We start from the raw sequence: 16,223 nt of genomic DNA on the forward strand, positions 1-16,223 counted from the left end.
CCATATGATATATGCAGTAAACATCTTTTCTATAAGATACAAAGAGCCCAAATCGGGAGGAATCTGTCTCTTTTGCAGAATGATTGAAACAGTTTCTAAAATTATGTAGCATTAATCTTTAAAACAACAACCCAAAGAGTGAAGATCAGCTATCATCTATTTAAGCATCCTACTCAATGCCAGTTGCTGGTTAGATGCAGGTAGAATTAATATACTATCTTTACTCTCAAGAAGGCTGCAGTCTGCTAGTAGAACAGGTAGGTAAACAAATACTATGGTTACAATGTGAAAAGTGCAAAAATAGAGATAAATTATTGGGTACATTCACGATAAAAAGGAGGAGGTGACCAACTCTCCTCAAGGTAATTCTGGAAGGATGATTGTTGGTCACCAGAGAGAAGGTTATAGATGGTACATAGTCTAGACAGTGGGACACACCCATGCTCCATTCATAAATAAAACAATTTCTAGGATAATTTGAGTTATCCCTTTTAATTAATACTGAGTAAAATTTAATTTGTTATTGGCTATGGTTTATTTTTTCAGCTATTAATGAGTTATATTCATATATAAATATACATGTGTGTGTAAAATTTCTTGACACAATTATTTTTGTTTATTTTTTTGAAACAGGGTCTCACTCTGTTGCCCAGGCTGGAGTGTGGTGGCATGATCACAGCTCACTGCAGCCTTGCTTGCCTTGAGCCTTACTCTCAGGCTCAAGCAATCTTCTCACCTCAGCCTCCCAAGTAGCTGAGACTAAAGGCACATGTCACCATGCCTGGCAATTTTTTTTTTTAACTTTTTTGTAGAGATAGGGTCTCACTTTGTTGCCCCGGCTGGTCTCAAACATCTGGGCTAAGCAATCCTCCCACCTTAGCCTCCCAGAGTGGTGGATTATAGGCGTGAGCCGCTGTGCCAAGCCTGATTTTTTTAAATAAAGCAGTAAATTTTGCAATTTGACCGTATTCTGATTTCAGGCTAAGAACTGTTTCTTTTTCAGAAAGGAGTAACCCTTGGATCTTGTCCTAATTCAGTATGTCTTGCTAAGAGACTAGTAACAGTAGCTTGTGTATACTTGTGATAAAATGAGCCCTACCTGAAAGAAGGTGAGGGAAATGGCATGGCAGAATTACCATGTGGCTCCATCCAGTTCTCTACTGTCCCCTCTCCTAGCGTTTACCTACTGGTATCCACTAAAGCAGGCTTGCTCACATCAGACAGAGGAACCAGGAGAAAATTGGGTACCAACTTAAGTAAAACATTTTTTAAAAATATTCCTGTTATTGCCGGGCGTGGTGGCTCACGCCTGTAATCCTAGCACTTTGGGAGGCTGAGGCGGGCGGATCACGAGGTCACGAGATCGAGACCATCCTGGCTAACACGGTGAAACCCCGTCTCTACTAAAAAAATACAAAAAATTAGCCGGGCATGGTAGCGGGCACCTGTAGTCCCAGCTACTTGGGAGGCTGAGGGAGGAGAATGGCGTGAACCTGGGAGGCGGAGCTTGCAGTGAGGCGAGATCGCGCCACTGCACTCCAGCCTGGGCGAGAGCAAGACTCCATCTCAAAAAGAATAAAAATATTCCTGTTATTATAGAACGTGATACAAAGTGAAGGTAAACTTTAGAGCATTCTGTTTCATGGGTATATAAACAAGTTATATGGTACCTGCATGTGCCATTCTAGAATTTGAGTAATTCTGAAAGAATTTCCAGACTCTATTCCTGCATGTTCTACCCTAAAAATAGCAGTGGAAGTGTGAAACAGTATGGTGTGTGAGGCAACTGCAAGCAGTTAGAAATGCTTCAGATGTAGGTTTGTGTGGGAAAGGGCACACTAGGAGGAGCCAGGTGGTGCAGGGCCTTCTGTGCCATCTGAGATGTTTGCATTTTATCCTGTATGGATCTGTTGTGCATTAGCAGCAGAAGAATGACATCAGAGGTGAGTGTTTGAAAAAAATTGCAGTAGTAGCAGCGTGGAAGAGAGCCTGGCAGGATGAGAAATGAAAGCCAGGAAGACCAGTTAGGAGAGAGACTGAAAGAATGACCCAGCCAAAAGAGGATAAGAGGATAAAGGCCAGAACAGTGTCAGTGGTAGTAGAGATGAATTCAAAATGAGTGATAGCCATGTGTCAGACACTGCCTTAGGCTCTGGCCATTGTCTGTAAACAAGGCCACCTGCCATACCCTCATGGAGGTTACACACTAGTGGGAAGAACAAATAGTAAAATTACTCCCTGCTCTTCAGTTTGAGTGACTGAAGGTGGGAATCACTAAACAGGAGTCAGTTTAGAGGGAAATAATTTCAATACGTTGAATCTGAGCTGTGTTATATATCCAGTATGCAGTTGGAAATAGTCTACAGTTATGAGTCTTGGGCCCTTTTCAGAGGGCTACTTTGTCTTTGTTAGTTTTAGGATAACATCAGTCAGGATTTTTGGTTGCAAACAATAGAATCTTCTCTGGCTTATGTAAGCAGAAAAGCAACTTTTTAGGAGCTATTGGATATCAACTCATGGAGTCTCTAGGAAGGCCAGGGAGCCAGAATCTGAATCTGGGTTTCAAGGAGCAGTGCCTACTGCCACCACTGTATCCACCACAAATGCTCAGGATCACCCTATCTCCACATGTGGCTTCTTGTGAACTTCACTCACTGGCCTGCCCTCTGGCTGGAGGGGATTATGAGCAGGTAATTTTCTGACTCCTAATATGGGAAACAGCAAAATAAGGAGAGTTTTCAAAGATATTGCACAGCCGTCAATGTCCAACAAAGATATTTTTGCCTCCATTTGCATCTGAATGAAAAAAATTAATTTCAGGAGTATGTAGAATTTTATAGTGATCTACAACATATTTTCATGTAATATTATGATGAAGGCACATTGTCTTCCTGTAAACAAAACTGATTTTTCATATTAAAATGAACTGTTTTGTTAATTTGGTAATAAATTTGCTTTTGATTGATGTTCACCATCTGACTGGACGGCCCCAAGGTTATTAGTGGATTTCATTCTAAATGATTAAGTTATTAACGTATTAAATTATGAATATATCTTCCCATTGAAACAAAGTTATCATGGGTGACTCAGTTCCTGTGTGTATTTTAAAATGTGTTTCACATTCCAGTGGAAGCTCCTAGAACACAAGCTGCTTGGCATCTTCAGAAGAGAAGTGAAAGGGAACCGGGATGGAGTCATTTGTGGGCACAGTGCCTACAGACACATTGTAGACATTCAATAAAAGTTGGGGAAGTGTTTCTAGGAATAGATGGTTGGAGGGAGAGAAGGAGGAAATAAGCCTATGTTTCTAACATGAAGCTGCCTGTGATTGTTGTAATAAACATGGGTTTATTAGAACAATTGCCTTTGGTGGTTTAAAACAGCATTTCAAAATTCCATCTGTTTTGTTGTCCAATCCCTGAGTCCCAAAGTAGTGAACAATTTGAGAGTCATTTGAAGTGAGTAATTCAAAAAGAAAATAGGCTGTTATGAATAACATATAATGACCAGTTATTTCTCAGAATTATAGAAGTTTCTGTGAAAGTAGTTGGGCTGAATAGATGATCTTCAAAGTATACCATGGAACTATTTATTTATTTTTAATTTCATTATTAGCTTGTTTTTCTAATGATTTATATATGGTACCTTAAATGGAGGAGGGAACATTATTGAGGCTTCCCATTGCCTTCACCTAGGAATACCTATTATATTTTGGTAACCAAAGGTCCTTTCAGCAGCAAAAATGCTGTTTGCTTGATTGTTACACAACGAGGTTGCTGGAGCTTCCTACCTAGACTCAGGGAGAATAAGTTGACCTGCTTATACTAGGTAATACCTGGTAATTTATATAATCCTGACCTTTCAAAACATTAAAGAACTTGATTTTTTCACAATTTAATTAAGCATCTGCTGTGTGCCTGGCAAATGCTAGGCACTTGGTATAAAGAGATGAGCAAAACAACCACAGCCCTTGCCCCATTTGAGCAATTAGCTGGAATTATATTCTGTGACCTACAGTTTTGAGGATAAAAAGTCTTGTATTTCATTAAAGTTGATATAAGTTTCAAACTCAGAAGATAAAACTTTCTTAATATTCCCGAGAAACTTGAGGTATACTAAACATTTCTGGATGGCAGTTTGATTTACCATGTATTTTAATATTGACATAAAATATGATCCTTTTGAGGAAACAGAGTTGGGTAATACCAATCTCAGTGCTTAGAAACTAATTTAGATAATAGAATTAAATAACAAAAACAGATTGAGGAGAAATTGAAATTCAGTGTGCAGAACCACTTTTGGAGTCACAAGACAGTGATGGCCTACCCTTAGGAGCAAGACAAATGTCTCATTACTGATATTTGACCAAGTTTTCACTTTTTCCTATCAGTCCATTTTGAAATCAGCTAAGAGTGTTTCAGATAAAGGAACATCACAGAGCCCTGGAGGAGATTAGCATTAACTGATTGACTCCACTTGATGGGAGAAGGTCACCCTGCTTGCAATTCGTTCAATGGTCCTGGAATGTGAACTACTGCGCCTGTGATGGAGAAAAGGCAAATCACACACAAAATTGAAGTTCAGGGAGTTTCTATGGAATCTAGGGTTTTCAACCAGCAAGTTTCATAACCACATAATGACTTGGGGAAAGTATCAAGGGGGTAATAAGAACTTAAAATCTCAGAAATATAGCACTAAAAGGACGGTTCTTCCCCCGCTCCAAGTGCTTTATTTGGCAGAATGTTTCCTTAAGCCCAGAGTCACACTCCTTTTTCTATAAATTTAATAAGCACTCAAAAAAATACCATGAATATATGCCCTTTTTCTGGTTTTTTAAAAGGAAAAAAGGTATAAATGATTAAAAAGAAAAAAAGTCATGGCTGTACTCATGGATATAACTGCTAGCACATTCATTTTTACTTTTCTAGACTTCTAGTCATATTGTCTATGTGTCTGTATGTGTTTAATGCAAAAATGGGATCACAAGCTGTTCTGCCAGGTAGCACAGTGATAAGGTGCACGAGTTTGGAATCTGACCAGGAGTCCTGGGTGTGGTTCCAGCTCTTCGAGTTACCAGCATATGTTTCTTTGTCTGTAAGATAACAATAAGGGTGTACCTATTCACAAGATTGTGATAAATAACATAAAGGAGATCATATGTGAAATGCTTAATCTAGCATTTAATAAATGCTTAATAATCCATTCTGTTGTTCCTGTATTCTGCTACACTGTCCCTGTAACACCATGGTTTCCTGTATTGATTGGGGCAAGAGAGGTGGCAAGCAGGGAGGCACTGATATGTTTTTATTCACAAATTTTTTAAATGCACACTCTAATAACCAAGGAAAATACATAGCTGTCACTTTATCCTGGCTTATAGGACCTTATATTTTTGATATGAAGTTCTGCGTTTTAAATTTTATAAGGCAATATTCAATTCAAAAGTGGCCTCAGTAATTTTTGTCTCTGTTCTAATTGCTGCTTTTGAAAATACATAAAATAAACTGTTTAACAGCCTTTTTGGTTCTTTTTCATATATATGATACGTATGTGGTTTTCATATTATCACGAAAAAACTGTAGTACATCATGTAAGTACTGTGAATATCATACAGTTGTGCTGTTTTGTCTTCTTCAAGTAGAATTTTATGTCATTTTATAATTTGCCTTAATTTCCAAATAGAAACAATTTTTGTCCCAATTTTAAATACTATCTAAAAATTAACTTAAATAAGTTTAAATTTTATTTAAGGTTTTTGTGCTCTTGTATAATTTAATGTGGAAATTAAATGTTAATATGCAAAACAGGTCCTAAGCTAAATTTTATGACAAAATAAATAAATGTTCCATTTTTTTCTTTCTTTTTCTTTAGCTCAACTGAGAAGTCATTTCCTTGGAGATCAACAGGTATGTTTTTTATTATGTAAAAGTTATGTTTGATAAACACAAATTACATAGCCTACTCTCTTAACTTACTATCTCTTGGTGAAATAAGCCAAGCAAAGCCTTTAATAGTGACAATATTGCGCTACATTGCTTTGGAATAGTAGTTCTTAATATGCTTAAGTTTTTAGTATAATTGAGTAAATTTGTGTATGTCAACTGTAATGAAAAAGCATTGAACAGCAGCATTTTTAATATCAACCCCATATCTGAAAGTTTCCATTTCCATCATAAGAAAACACAGGGCTGACTTCAAAAAAAGTTATTACATAATCAAGAAAGCTGCTAATTATACAGGTTGGGTCTTTCACTGTGTTTATCATACTCAGAGAAAAGTCGCTTGAAGTTTTCATTTTTTTAATGTATCCACATGTAGAATATCTAGTAGCTTCTAACATAGTGTGGTAGCTTTCCATGTAGTCTATCTTTTCTTTTTAACCTAAATTCACCACATAGGAAGGATGAATTACATTAAGGAGACTGTCTGTCACTTACACAAATCGTTGATGTCTTCATACTCAGCCTTCACTCAATAAATGTTTATTGAGTATTCACATAATGTACCGGGTGCTGTGCACATTGCTGGGCAGAGTGATGGGCATAACACACACTTGTCCCTGTCCCCTTCCCCCATGGAGCTTACATTGTAATCAGTAATGTGAACAATGTTGTAATGCTGGAATAGGCATTGATGTGTAAATACTTTGGCCCTTTTCAAACAAGACTTGAATTGAGGAAGACTTAGATAACCAAATGCCCAGTATCTGAGTTTATCTAAACCTGGTGCCAGGATTCTGGTGTTCCTTATAGTGCATACAAGGCACTTGGCTGTCATACAAAGAAGTTCTTTCCCCCAGAAAAATAGTGTTAACTCAAACTGTTGATGAGGCAGAAATGTGAAAAGCTACCTAACAATAAGGCTTCTAAACAACAGTTTAACACAAGGCAAGTCACACCATGAAATAATATGTGGTTAACTGCCAAGTAAGTATTATGTGGGAAATACTGATATAAGTGGACAGCCCACATCTGAGATGGCAGAGGAGATGGTCCTGCAGCCTTGGGCTTGATGGGCGGCTCTGGAGAGGGCATTGTCACTGGGCAAAAGAAGAGACAACACAAGTGTCACGGGAAGGGAACATTTAAAACTGGTTTGGGAGGTGATAAGACGTGCAAAGGCTAGAAGGCTGAATTGGCTGAAATTACAGAGATCTGTAAGTTCCAGGGACTTTATACTCTCTCCGTGATCATGGGGAGACACTGAAAATTCTTGAAGCAAAATGTCATATTATTTAAACATTTCTCAGAAGAAACAGCAGAGGTGTGAACTGGTGGGAGGAAAAATTAGTGACAAGATAGACCAATTGAAAGCTTACTGCAGAATTTGGTGTGTGAGATCATCTAGGCAATTCATAAGGATTTAGAGGCTGGTGTGGTGGTCAGGTGGGTAGGCAATAACTGTGAGGTTTTGCGTTTGGGAGGATGGTACAGTTAAAACAATTAGGAGTGTCAAAATGGAGAGCCAGTTTTGGTGGGGGTGCTCTGGACCACAGTGTGAGATGTGTTGGATTTGAGATGATTAAAGGGCAGCAAGTGACACCACTCAATAAGCATTTAGAAATGTGATTACTAAAGAAAGCCTTTATTCAAATGTGAAGAAAACACTTCTGTTAAACCGATAGGTCCATGCATATTAATACTTTATTATGTGGTTCAGACATGTGGGCCAGAGTGCTGTGGATAAGGGACAACTGAGTTAGAGAAAGCATGCCTGAAACCTAGGAGAGCAGCCTATGCCAGGAGAAAGCTGCTGCTTCTTATTCTTGAGAGGTAATGAGAGAATGATCTGAAATCTGACCAAGGCGGACAGAGGGAGTCAGGTGAGATGCAGTGTTATTTCCCCCACTTTGTCACAGCATTTAAGGTCGTTAGTGAGAGTGGGAGCCATGTCTGCTCTGTTCAACAAAGTATTCCAAGGGCCTTGTGGATGGTAGACCCTAGGTGATTCACCACCTGAGCGAATGAATACTGCATACATGAACGAATAGTAAATGCTGCTTTACACGTCCTAGGAATATTTTGTGTGCATATATTAGCTTCACAGCCAAATTCTAAGCTCTTGCAAAGTGTCTTTTTTCTCTCCTACTTCATGCCTAGAAAATGCCCAACCTTTAGAAGGTATTAAAAGTATACCTAATGAGTAAATGAGGTGAATATTTTCATTTAGTAACAAAATTTATATTTTGAAAAAATATATACACAAGGAAGTTATGTTTTTAAAAGTAACAAGAACTATTTTTGATTCATAACTTGACTCACAATGCCTTAAAACCTTTATAGCCTAACAGGACGTTAGTACAGTATTGCAGGTTTGTTTTTTTTATGGCAAATTTGGCACACATGCATGTGAACTTAATTTTTTTTTGTTTCTCTTAACAGCCTTTTCTTTCTTTATGTATAATATACAAATTTCTTTATTATAATAGCTTTATTGAGAGATAATTCATACTATATAGTTTACCCATTTTAAGAATACTCTTAAATTTTTTTTAGTATATTCTGACTTGTGCATCTATCACCACAATTTTAGAACATTTTCATCACCCCTAAAAGAAACCATGTGCCAGTTAGCTGTCACGCCATTTTACCCCCAAACTTACCAGTCTTAGGCAACCACTAATCTATTGTACTTTCTTTCCTTATGGATTTGCCTATTCTAGACATTTCAGTTGAATAGAATCATACATGTGGTCCTTGTGGCTGGTTCCTTTCACTTGGCATGATTTTTTCAAGGTTCATCCTTATCATAGCATGTAACAGTAGTTTATTCCTTTTTATGGCTGAATAATATTTATTCATTCATCAGTTGATGGACATTTAGGTCTTACTACTTTTGTCTGTTATGAATAATGCTTTTATGACCATTTGTATAAAAGTTTTGAATATATGTTTTCAATTCTCTTAAGTATAAACCTATTAGTGGAATTGCTAGGTCACATGGTAACTCTGTGTTTAACCCGTTAAGCAACTACCAGATTATTTTCCAGAGTGGCTGTACCATTTAACATTTCCACTAGTTAAAAATAACGGTTCTACAGGAGAATGGTGTGAACCCGAGAGGCGGAGCCTGCAATGAGCGGAGATAGCACCACTGCACTCCAGCCTGGGTGACAGAGCGAGACTCCTTCTCAAAAAAAAAATAATAATAAAATAACAGTTCTGATTTCTCCACATCCTCTCAAACACATGTTATTATCCTTTTTATTATAGCCGTCCTAGTGGGTGTGAAGTAATATCTCATTGTGGTTTTGAGTTAAATTTCCCTGACAGCTAATACTCCTTTTTTGGGGGAAGAGGAAGTTAATTTTTAGTTTTAGTTATTCAGGTAGTGGTGAATAATACAGAGCTTGTTGTATTTTAACCTTACCAACTGCCTTCATCTCGACTTTCTTCTTTACTTTGTAAATATAATTTTTCTCTTGATTCTAAATGTAATATATCCTCATCAAAAGATATTTGGAAAATATTTAAAAAGTACAAAAAGTGGATAAAATTACTTATAATCAAGCTCATCACTTAGCCTTTCTGTGCATTTGTGTGTTACATACAGTTTTTTTACCTTTTGAGAGAAATGGGGAACATACTGTATATGCAGTTACATTTGCCAGTTTTTTTCATGTAATATAAAATTCTTCAAATTCATCTTTAAGACTGCATAATTAATTTATTTCTGAAATAAATAAACACTTTTCTAGCATGTAATTGTCAATGTTTAAAGCAAACATCCTTGCCCTCTTAAGAACTTCAGGTTTAATGAAGGTGAGCTATAGTGGAGATGTATAACTATATTCAGTTACAGTTGGGAGATAGGGGAATTCTATAAGGGAAAATCATAAGTATATACGTATTTACCCATATCTCTAGTATCGGACATTCAGATTTTTTCTTATTTTTTACTATTTTAAATAACAGTGTGGTAACCATCCCTATATATAAAATTGTATCGGTACCTTTGATTTGCCTTAGGCTGGAATTTCAGGAAGAAAATTATTTAAAGTACTTGAATATTTTAATGCTTTTGCTATATGTAACCAAGTTGCTTTCCTGAAAGATTGTATTAATTTTCCCTCCCTCCAGGTGTATGGGATTGATCTTCTCATATTGCCACATTAGTGTCATCATTTGTATTTCTAATTATCTAGAGAATATAGAAGTACAATATAGATTGCCCTTTTCTTTTCTATTGGAGACTTAGTGTTTGATGGATAAGAGTTCTTTGTAACCCAAGGATAATAGGTGTATTTATTAGCCAGGGTTCAGCTGGGAAAACAGAACCCATGCCAGGTAGTTCAACATACGGAATTTGATACAGAAAATGTAGTTACGAAAGTGTGGGTTGGAAGATTTGAGTGATTAAACAGGATGATGAAGCACCCAAGAGATAATGATACCAGAAAGCTGCTATCATCCCTGGGACTGCAGAGGCAAAGGGGTAGGTAGATGGTTTTGTCAGTGTCCTAGAGCTGGAGCAGTGGGACGGGCTTCAGACGGGGAGATTTCCAGCATTAGGTGAAACCAGGAAGGAGATGCCACCCGTGCCAGAAATGTTGTTTAAAATAGAGCCAGAGAAATACCCTGATTTCCCCATGCAATTTTTCTCCTAACCCTCACCAGTCTATACACTGGCTGAACTGAGCTGGAGAGGGCAGTTGTGGATTTTTAATTACCAAAAGCCAAGCAGACACTGCATATAATCATGTGTTGATTTACAGTCTAGAGAGAATGAGTTTAGATTATGAAGACACATTAATTAGAGTGGACCTATGGCCTTGGCATCCTTTCTACCCCTTCCCCATTGCTTAAGTCATTTGACTGCCATCTTCAGGGTTTTTATCATGGCCAAGTAACAAATATAAGAGTACAAAAAAATAGAAAAAAACAATAAGACCTACTATTTGATAGCATAACAGGGTGACTATAGTCAATAATTTAATTGTACATTTCAAAATAACAAAAGTATGATTAGATGATTTATAACGCAAAGGATAAATGCTTAAGGGGATACACTATTCTCCATGATGTGATTATTATGCATTACATGCCTGTATCAAAACACTTAATATACCTTATAAACATATATACCTTCACTGTACCCACAAAAATTTAAAATTAAAAAATTAAGAGAAACCCATATATACTATTATGTGCTTAGTATTTTCCTTTAAATTAAAGTTTTCAAATCTTTTTTTTACTTTTCTAGTAGGCTGTGCAATCAGCTGCTAAATATAAAAATATATATGGTACACAAATGTATTAAATGATTTAAATTGAATACATAATAATTAAATGTTGTCCAAATAGCTCCTCAAGTACTCAAGTACTTTAGTGTTAGGCAAATACTAATTCAGTGGCTAATCTCCCCTCACCACAGGTGTGTCCATAATTCACACTTAATAACTGCATAGTTCCTTATTTTTCTCAGAGCACACTCTTGCCTAAAACTCATATTCAAGCCTAGTAGTTACATTTACTAATGTTTTCTTCCTTTGAGGGGAAGGAGGAAGGGTATTAACTTCTAAACACAGCAATCACAACTGGTATTTACTTTCTAATATTTTAACTGTATAATGTTGTGGTTTTTCTTAAGTTTACCCACTTTTCAGCCATATTTATGACATTTAAATTGTAACCATGGCAATAAGCTATAGTTAGAAGAGTAGCAAATTGAAAATTTATGAATAAAATAGTAAAATCTCATTTTCTTTACTTTTTTTTTTTTTTTTTTTTGAGACGGAGTCTTGCTCTGTTGCCATAGCCGAAGTTCGGTGGCGCCATTTTGGCTCACTGCAACAGCCACCTCCTGGGTTCAAGAGATTCTCCTGTCTCTGCCTCCTGAGTAGCTGGGATTATAAGCGTGCACCACCACGCCCAGCTAATTTTTGTTTTTTTTAAATTACAGACAGGGTTTTGACATATTGGCCAGGCTGGTCTCGAACTCCTAACCTCAGGTGATCCGCCCAACTCTGCCTCCCAAAGTGCTGGGATTACAGGCATGAGCCACTGCGCTGGCCCATATTTCGTTTTCTAGTAACTGTAGATGCTATTTATAACTTTGAGTATATATTAATAATTGGGATAAAACAGCAGTGTTGCTGCTGCTTTTTCTATAAATTTTGACAATTGTTTTTTTTTTCTTTGCTGCTTTGACTGCAAAGATACTGAAGATAATATGAAAATCATCTATCTTAGAATTAGGCAGTCCTACTCAGAATAAATGAGGAGTGGCTTAAATTTGAAAAATATTTAAAAGACCATCAGTCCACTTAGTCTTTGGCTGGGTCTTGACAAAAGCAACCTCTTTATTCGTTTTTGGTTTCCTATACAAAATTTCACAAAAGGGTTTAGGATTGAAGGTCCTCATTTATCCTCATTTATTTTTATACTTTGCATGTTTACTTGCAGACACTTTCTCTACCTTTTTTCTTAAGTTTTACAAATTTGACTTGAAAAGCTTAGCTCTTTAAAAGCCTTTCAGCAATAGGTGGATTGTTAGAGATGCAATGGTTTGATCACTGCTTAGGAGCGATCCCTGCCTACTCAGGTGTTTTCAGGATGTTATATTCTGTTGAAATGTGGTAAACTGGAACCAGCCTTTGAATTGGATTTTTAAATAGCTAACCTACTGCAGCATCATTTTCTAAGGAAGAGCTTAGGATGCCCTAGGCAGAAGAGATTTTCATTTCACTCTCATTTCATTCGATTCAGGAGACTCTAGCTTGCTTGTTTGTGTGTTTATTGTTGAGGAGCGGGGGGCAGAAGTTAAGGAAGGTAGGACATTTGAAAAGAAAAAGCCCAAGTTTCTGAAGTATGGGAGCTGAGAGAGATACTTCCCAAAGAACGAGGAAGAGCTGCCCATTCTGCCAAACATTTTTATTTTCTCAGGTCTTTAAACTTCTTCCCTAGAAGTAATAAAGTTGTTTTGGAGCATTTATGCTTTATTATTATCTTGACTTTTGCCCTTTCTCTTCATTATTCTGTACCCTCTAGCTTACCAGTGTTACATATTTGCATTCTAAAAATATAAATGCACATCTTTTGTGTTTTTTTATGAGGAGCAGTTTATTTATGTTTCAGCTTTGCCTTTTCTTGCATGTCTTATAACCTTGTGTATTCTGCTGAAACATTTCCGAGGGAATGTTATGTTAGCGCTCCCTTCTGTTTCCATAATATTAGTGTGTCAGTTTTTCCATTGTTCACTGCTTCACATCTCGAAATATACAATCTCTGTGTGCCATCAAAATTTGAGGTAACTTGTAAGAACATATATAATACAACAAAAAATAAACATCAAAATCACAGAAAATATATACTAGAATAATAGGTAAAGGGTGATGAAAGTGAGAAGCATATATAATCATAATTCTTCATGAGCGAAAATGCTATACAGAATCTTTTTCTTTAAATCCTTTGAATGTACCTCTTTTTAAAGAAAAACACCAACTCAATAATAAAAATAGCTACACACAGTATATGCTACCCATCAGAAAGAATCTATAGGTTGAAGCCATGGATTGAAGTTTTTTTGTCAAAACAGTCATTGATTGTTACTTAGGTCCCCCAGTCACATTCCATGAAGTGAATTTTGCTGCAGGTCACAATATCACAGTTTTTCTGTTTGCGAGAAAAAAAAATTACTAGAGTTTAGGTGGTTGCCAACTTGAGTAGATCTGTGTAAAATGCAGGGGAGGAGAATCGGCCTCAGAATCCAGCCTCCCTCCGCCCCAGCTCTTCCTAGCACATTAGACCAGGAGCAGTCTGTCTTACAGGGCTGGAATGTGCTGCTCTGTCCCCACCAGCCAGCCAGCCAAGCTCATTCTTTTTAACACTGCTGTGTTCCTAGAAAAAGAAAGTGTTCGAGAAATTGATGGATGTTACGTAGGTGATAAAGAATTGGTGCTCATGGGTAAGAAATTAGAGGCCAAAAAAGATTGGAATCTCTACCAAAACAACAAGTGAGAGAAATTTTCTGGTTGACTCAGAAGGCACTGAGGAGTTAATAGATTGGGATGAACAGGAGAGAAAATAGTAACAATTCTGTGCAGTTAGGAGTTTTGATGTTTGACAGTAAATATGGAAGGGAAGAAAAAAGACCATAGTAAAATAGGAAGTTTAAAACTGATTCTGTAACTTCACAGTGCTACATTCATTTATTGTATAACAGGTATTGAAGTGGTATGATTTTAACATACTATTCATTTAAATCATTACTGTGTGAAATACTGGCATTAGTTAATGTTTACTACTAAATTTAAGACTGTAGGAGCTAGGCTGTGCATTTTGTTTATGTATTTAAATTTTGTTTCTAAAATGTATAGATACAAGTTTCTTCCACTGGGATGAGCTTTAAAAAATAAAAATAAAAAAAATCAATACCGAAGATAAATGACAAATGAGAAAGTAGTCCTAAGTCAATTTATCTTTTCTTTTTTCCTCCATGTGGTGCAAGTAATTTACAACACAAAAATTCATCAGCACATCATGAGATAAGAAGTTGACTTAAATTGAAACACTTTATGCCTCAGTAGAAATGTACTGAATTTATAAAGGAGATACAGTAGGAAGTGAGTGTTGTATTGTACATGTTCATAAACAAAATATTAGATCAGCAATCATGTATAAAGGACTATTATTGAGGATTTTGGATGCCGTCATTTATTATAGCCATAAACTTTACAAATGACAAAACTTTATCATATATTTCTTCCTGTGTCTCTTCTAAATATAAGGATGATAAGAATTTCTTTTAAAATCAGCTGTAGAGTACAAGTTTCTCTCCCTTATTTTCTACAGGCCCATTTAGCCACACAGTCATGACTGCCTTTTTACCAACTGCAGTGCTATAGCTTCCTGATTGCCACTATAAAAGCTCTTCTTAAACTTACTGTTTTAAGATGAAAATAAGATATACTTCTTTAAAAAAAAAAAAAAAACAGTCTGGAAGAATCTGAGTAAAAGGTAGAAATTTCCTTCATTCCAACATGTTCCCATACCATGACCAACACACCTACACAACTGCACACACACACACACATAATGTATAGGAAAAAATCTGGAATAATGAAACACCCCAGACTGTTAACTGTGTTTGTATGTATGTCTAAGTATCCACACACATTTGAGTTGTTTGTTTTGGTTTAACACAAATGAAGATACACTCTACGTTATTCTGTGACTTTTAAGTTTTTCCCCTAACATTACAAAGTAATGGATGTGTTTCTATGTCAGTATATAAAGCCCTATTTCTTTTTAATGGCTAAATAGTATTCATCGTTTGAAAATTTATATAACCAGTTTCTTATCAGTGAACATTTTGTTTTTTCCAGTTTTGTACTTTGACAGACAATGAGAAGATTCTCTCTGCACATATATGAGTGTCTCTGATAGGATTTCTGTAACTGAAACTTCCTGGACAAGGGTGTATACATTTTAATTTTGACAAATATTGTCAGTTTGCCCACCAGAAAGCTTAACAATTTATGCTCCTACTGATAGCACCTGGTAGTCCTATCTACACTTACTATGTTACCAGAGTACAGGAATGTAAATCTTCATGATTATTTAAAATTTTAATAAGTTACTAGGCTTTAACAAAAACATTTGTTTCAAATTTCTCTATATCATAAAACAGGAACAGATTGAACAAAGTAAGATAATTTTTAAATATCATTATTAACTATTCATTAAATCATAACACTCCATGGAAACTTGAGCATACCCCGAACCATCATGCTAATTAACTCATTCTCATGGAGATTGGAGATCAGCATGACCTTAGAATATAGTAAAAGTATCATACTGTTTCCTGTCAGTTTGGCTTTCTTCTGTCTTCATAGCTGGCTCAAAATAATCAGATACATTTTTCTATCATGAAAAATGCAACAACCACTACCAAATCAAGCAAAAAACAAACTTAAAAAATCACCACTGGATATAATTGTGGGTGCCAACATCTCACTCCAGAGGTTCCTACACACTGCTATACTTCAGAGTCACCTGCGGAGCTACTGAAATCTTGACGCCCAGGCATCACCCCCACACAATTTAGTTTGAAAGTCTGAGTTGGGAACCAGGCGTCAGTGGGGTTTAACGAGTCCCCAGGTGACTCCAGTGTGCACAGTTTGAGAACCACTGCTTTATTCTAAAACCTAGTCATTAAAGAGAAGAATTAAAAATTTATCTTGCCTGTCCTGTTCATATTTCAGGATAAGTAAATAATCCTAG

The 16,223-nt window shown here is 36.4% G+C and overlaps 1 protein-coding gene across 27 annotated transcripts in view; it reads left to right on the forward strand.

The window, feature by feature from the left end:
- The window catches only part of PKP4 (plakophilin 4), a 226,927-nt gene that overhangs the window by 142,610 nt on the left and 68,094 nt on the right, over positions 1 to 16,223 (forward strand). For all 27 annotated transcript variants that reach the window (XM_063791218.1, XM_063791228.1, XM_063791231.1 and 24 more), the window contains one exon: positions 5,872 to 5,906. In XM_063791218.1, coding sequence (XP_063647288.1) covers positions 5,872 to 5,906 — 35 coding nt within the window. The remainder of the gene's footprint in view (positions 1 to 5,871; positions 5,907 to 16,223) is intronic.

This window comes from Pan troglodytes, chromosome 13, assembly GCF_028858775.2.
Source record: "Pan troglodytes isolate AG18354 chromosome 13, NHGRI_mPanTro3-v2.0_pri, whole genome shotgun sequence".
In the NCBI taxonomy this organism is placed as follows: Eukaryota; Metazoa; Chordata; class Mammalia; order Primates; family Hominidae; genus Pan; species Pan troglodytes.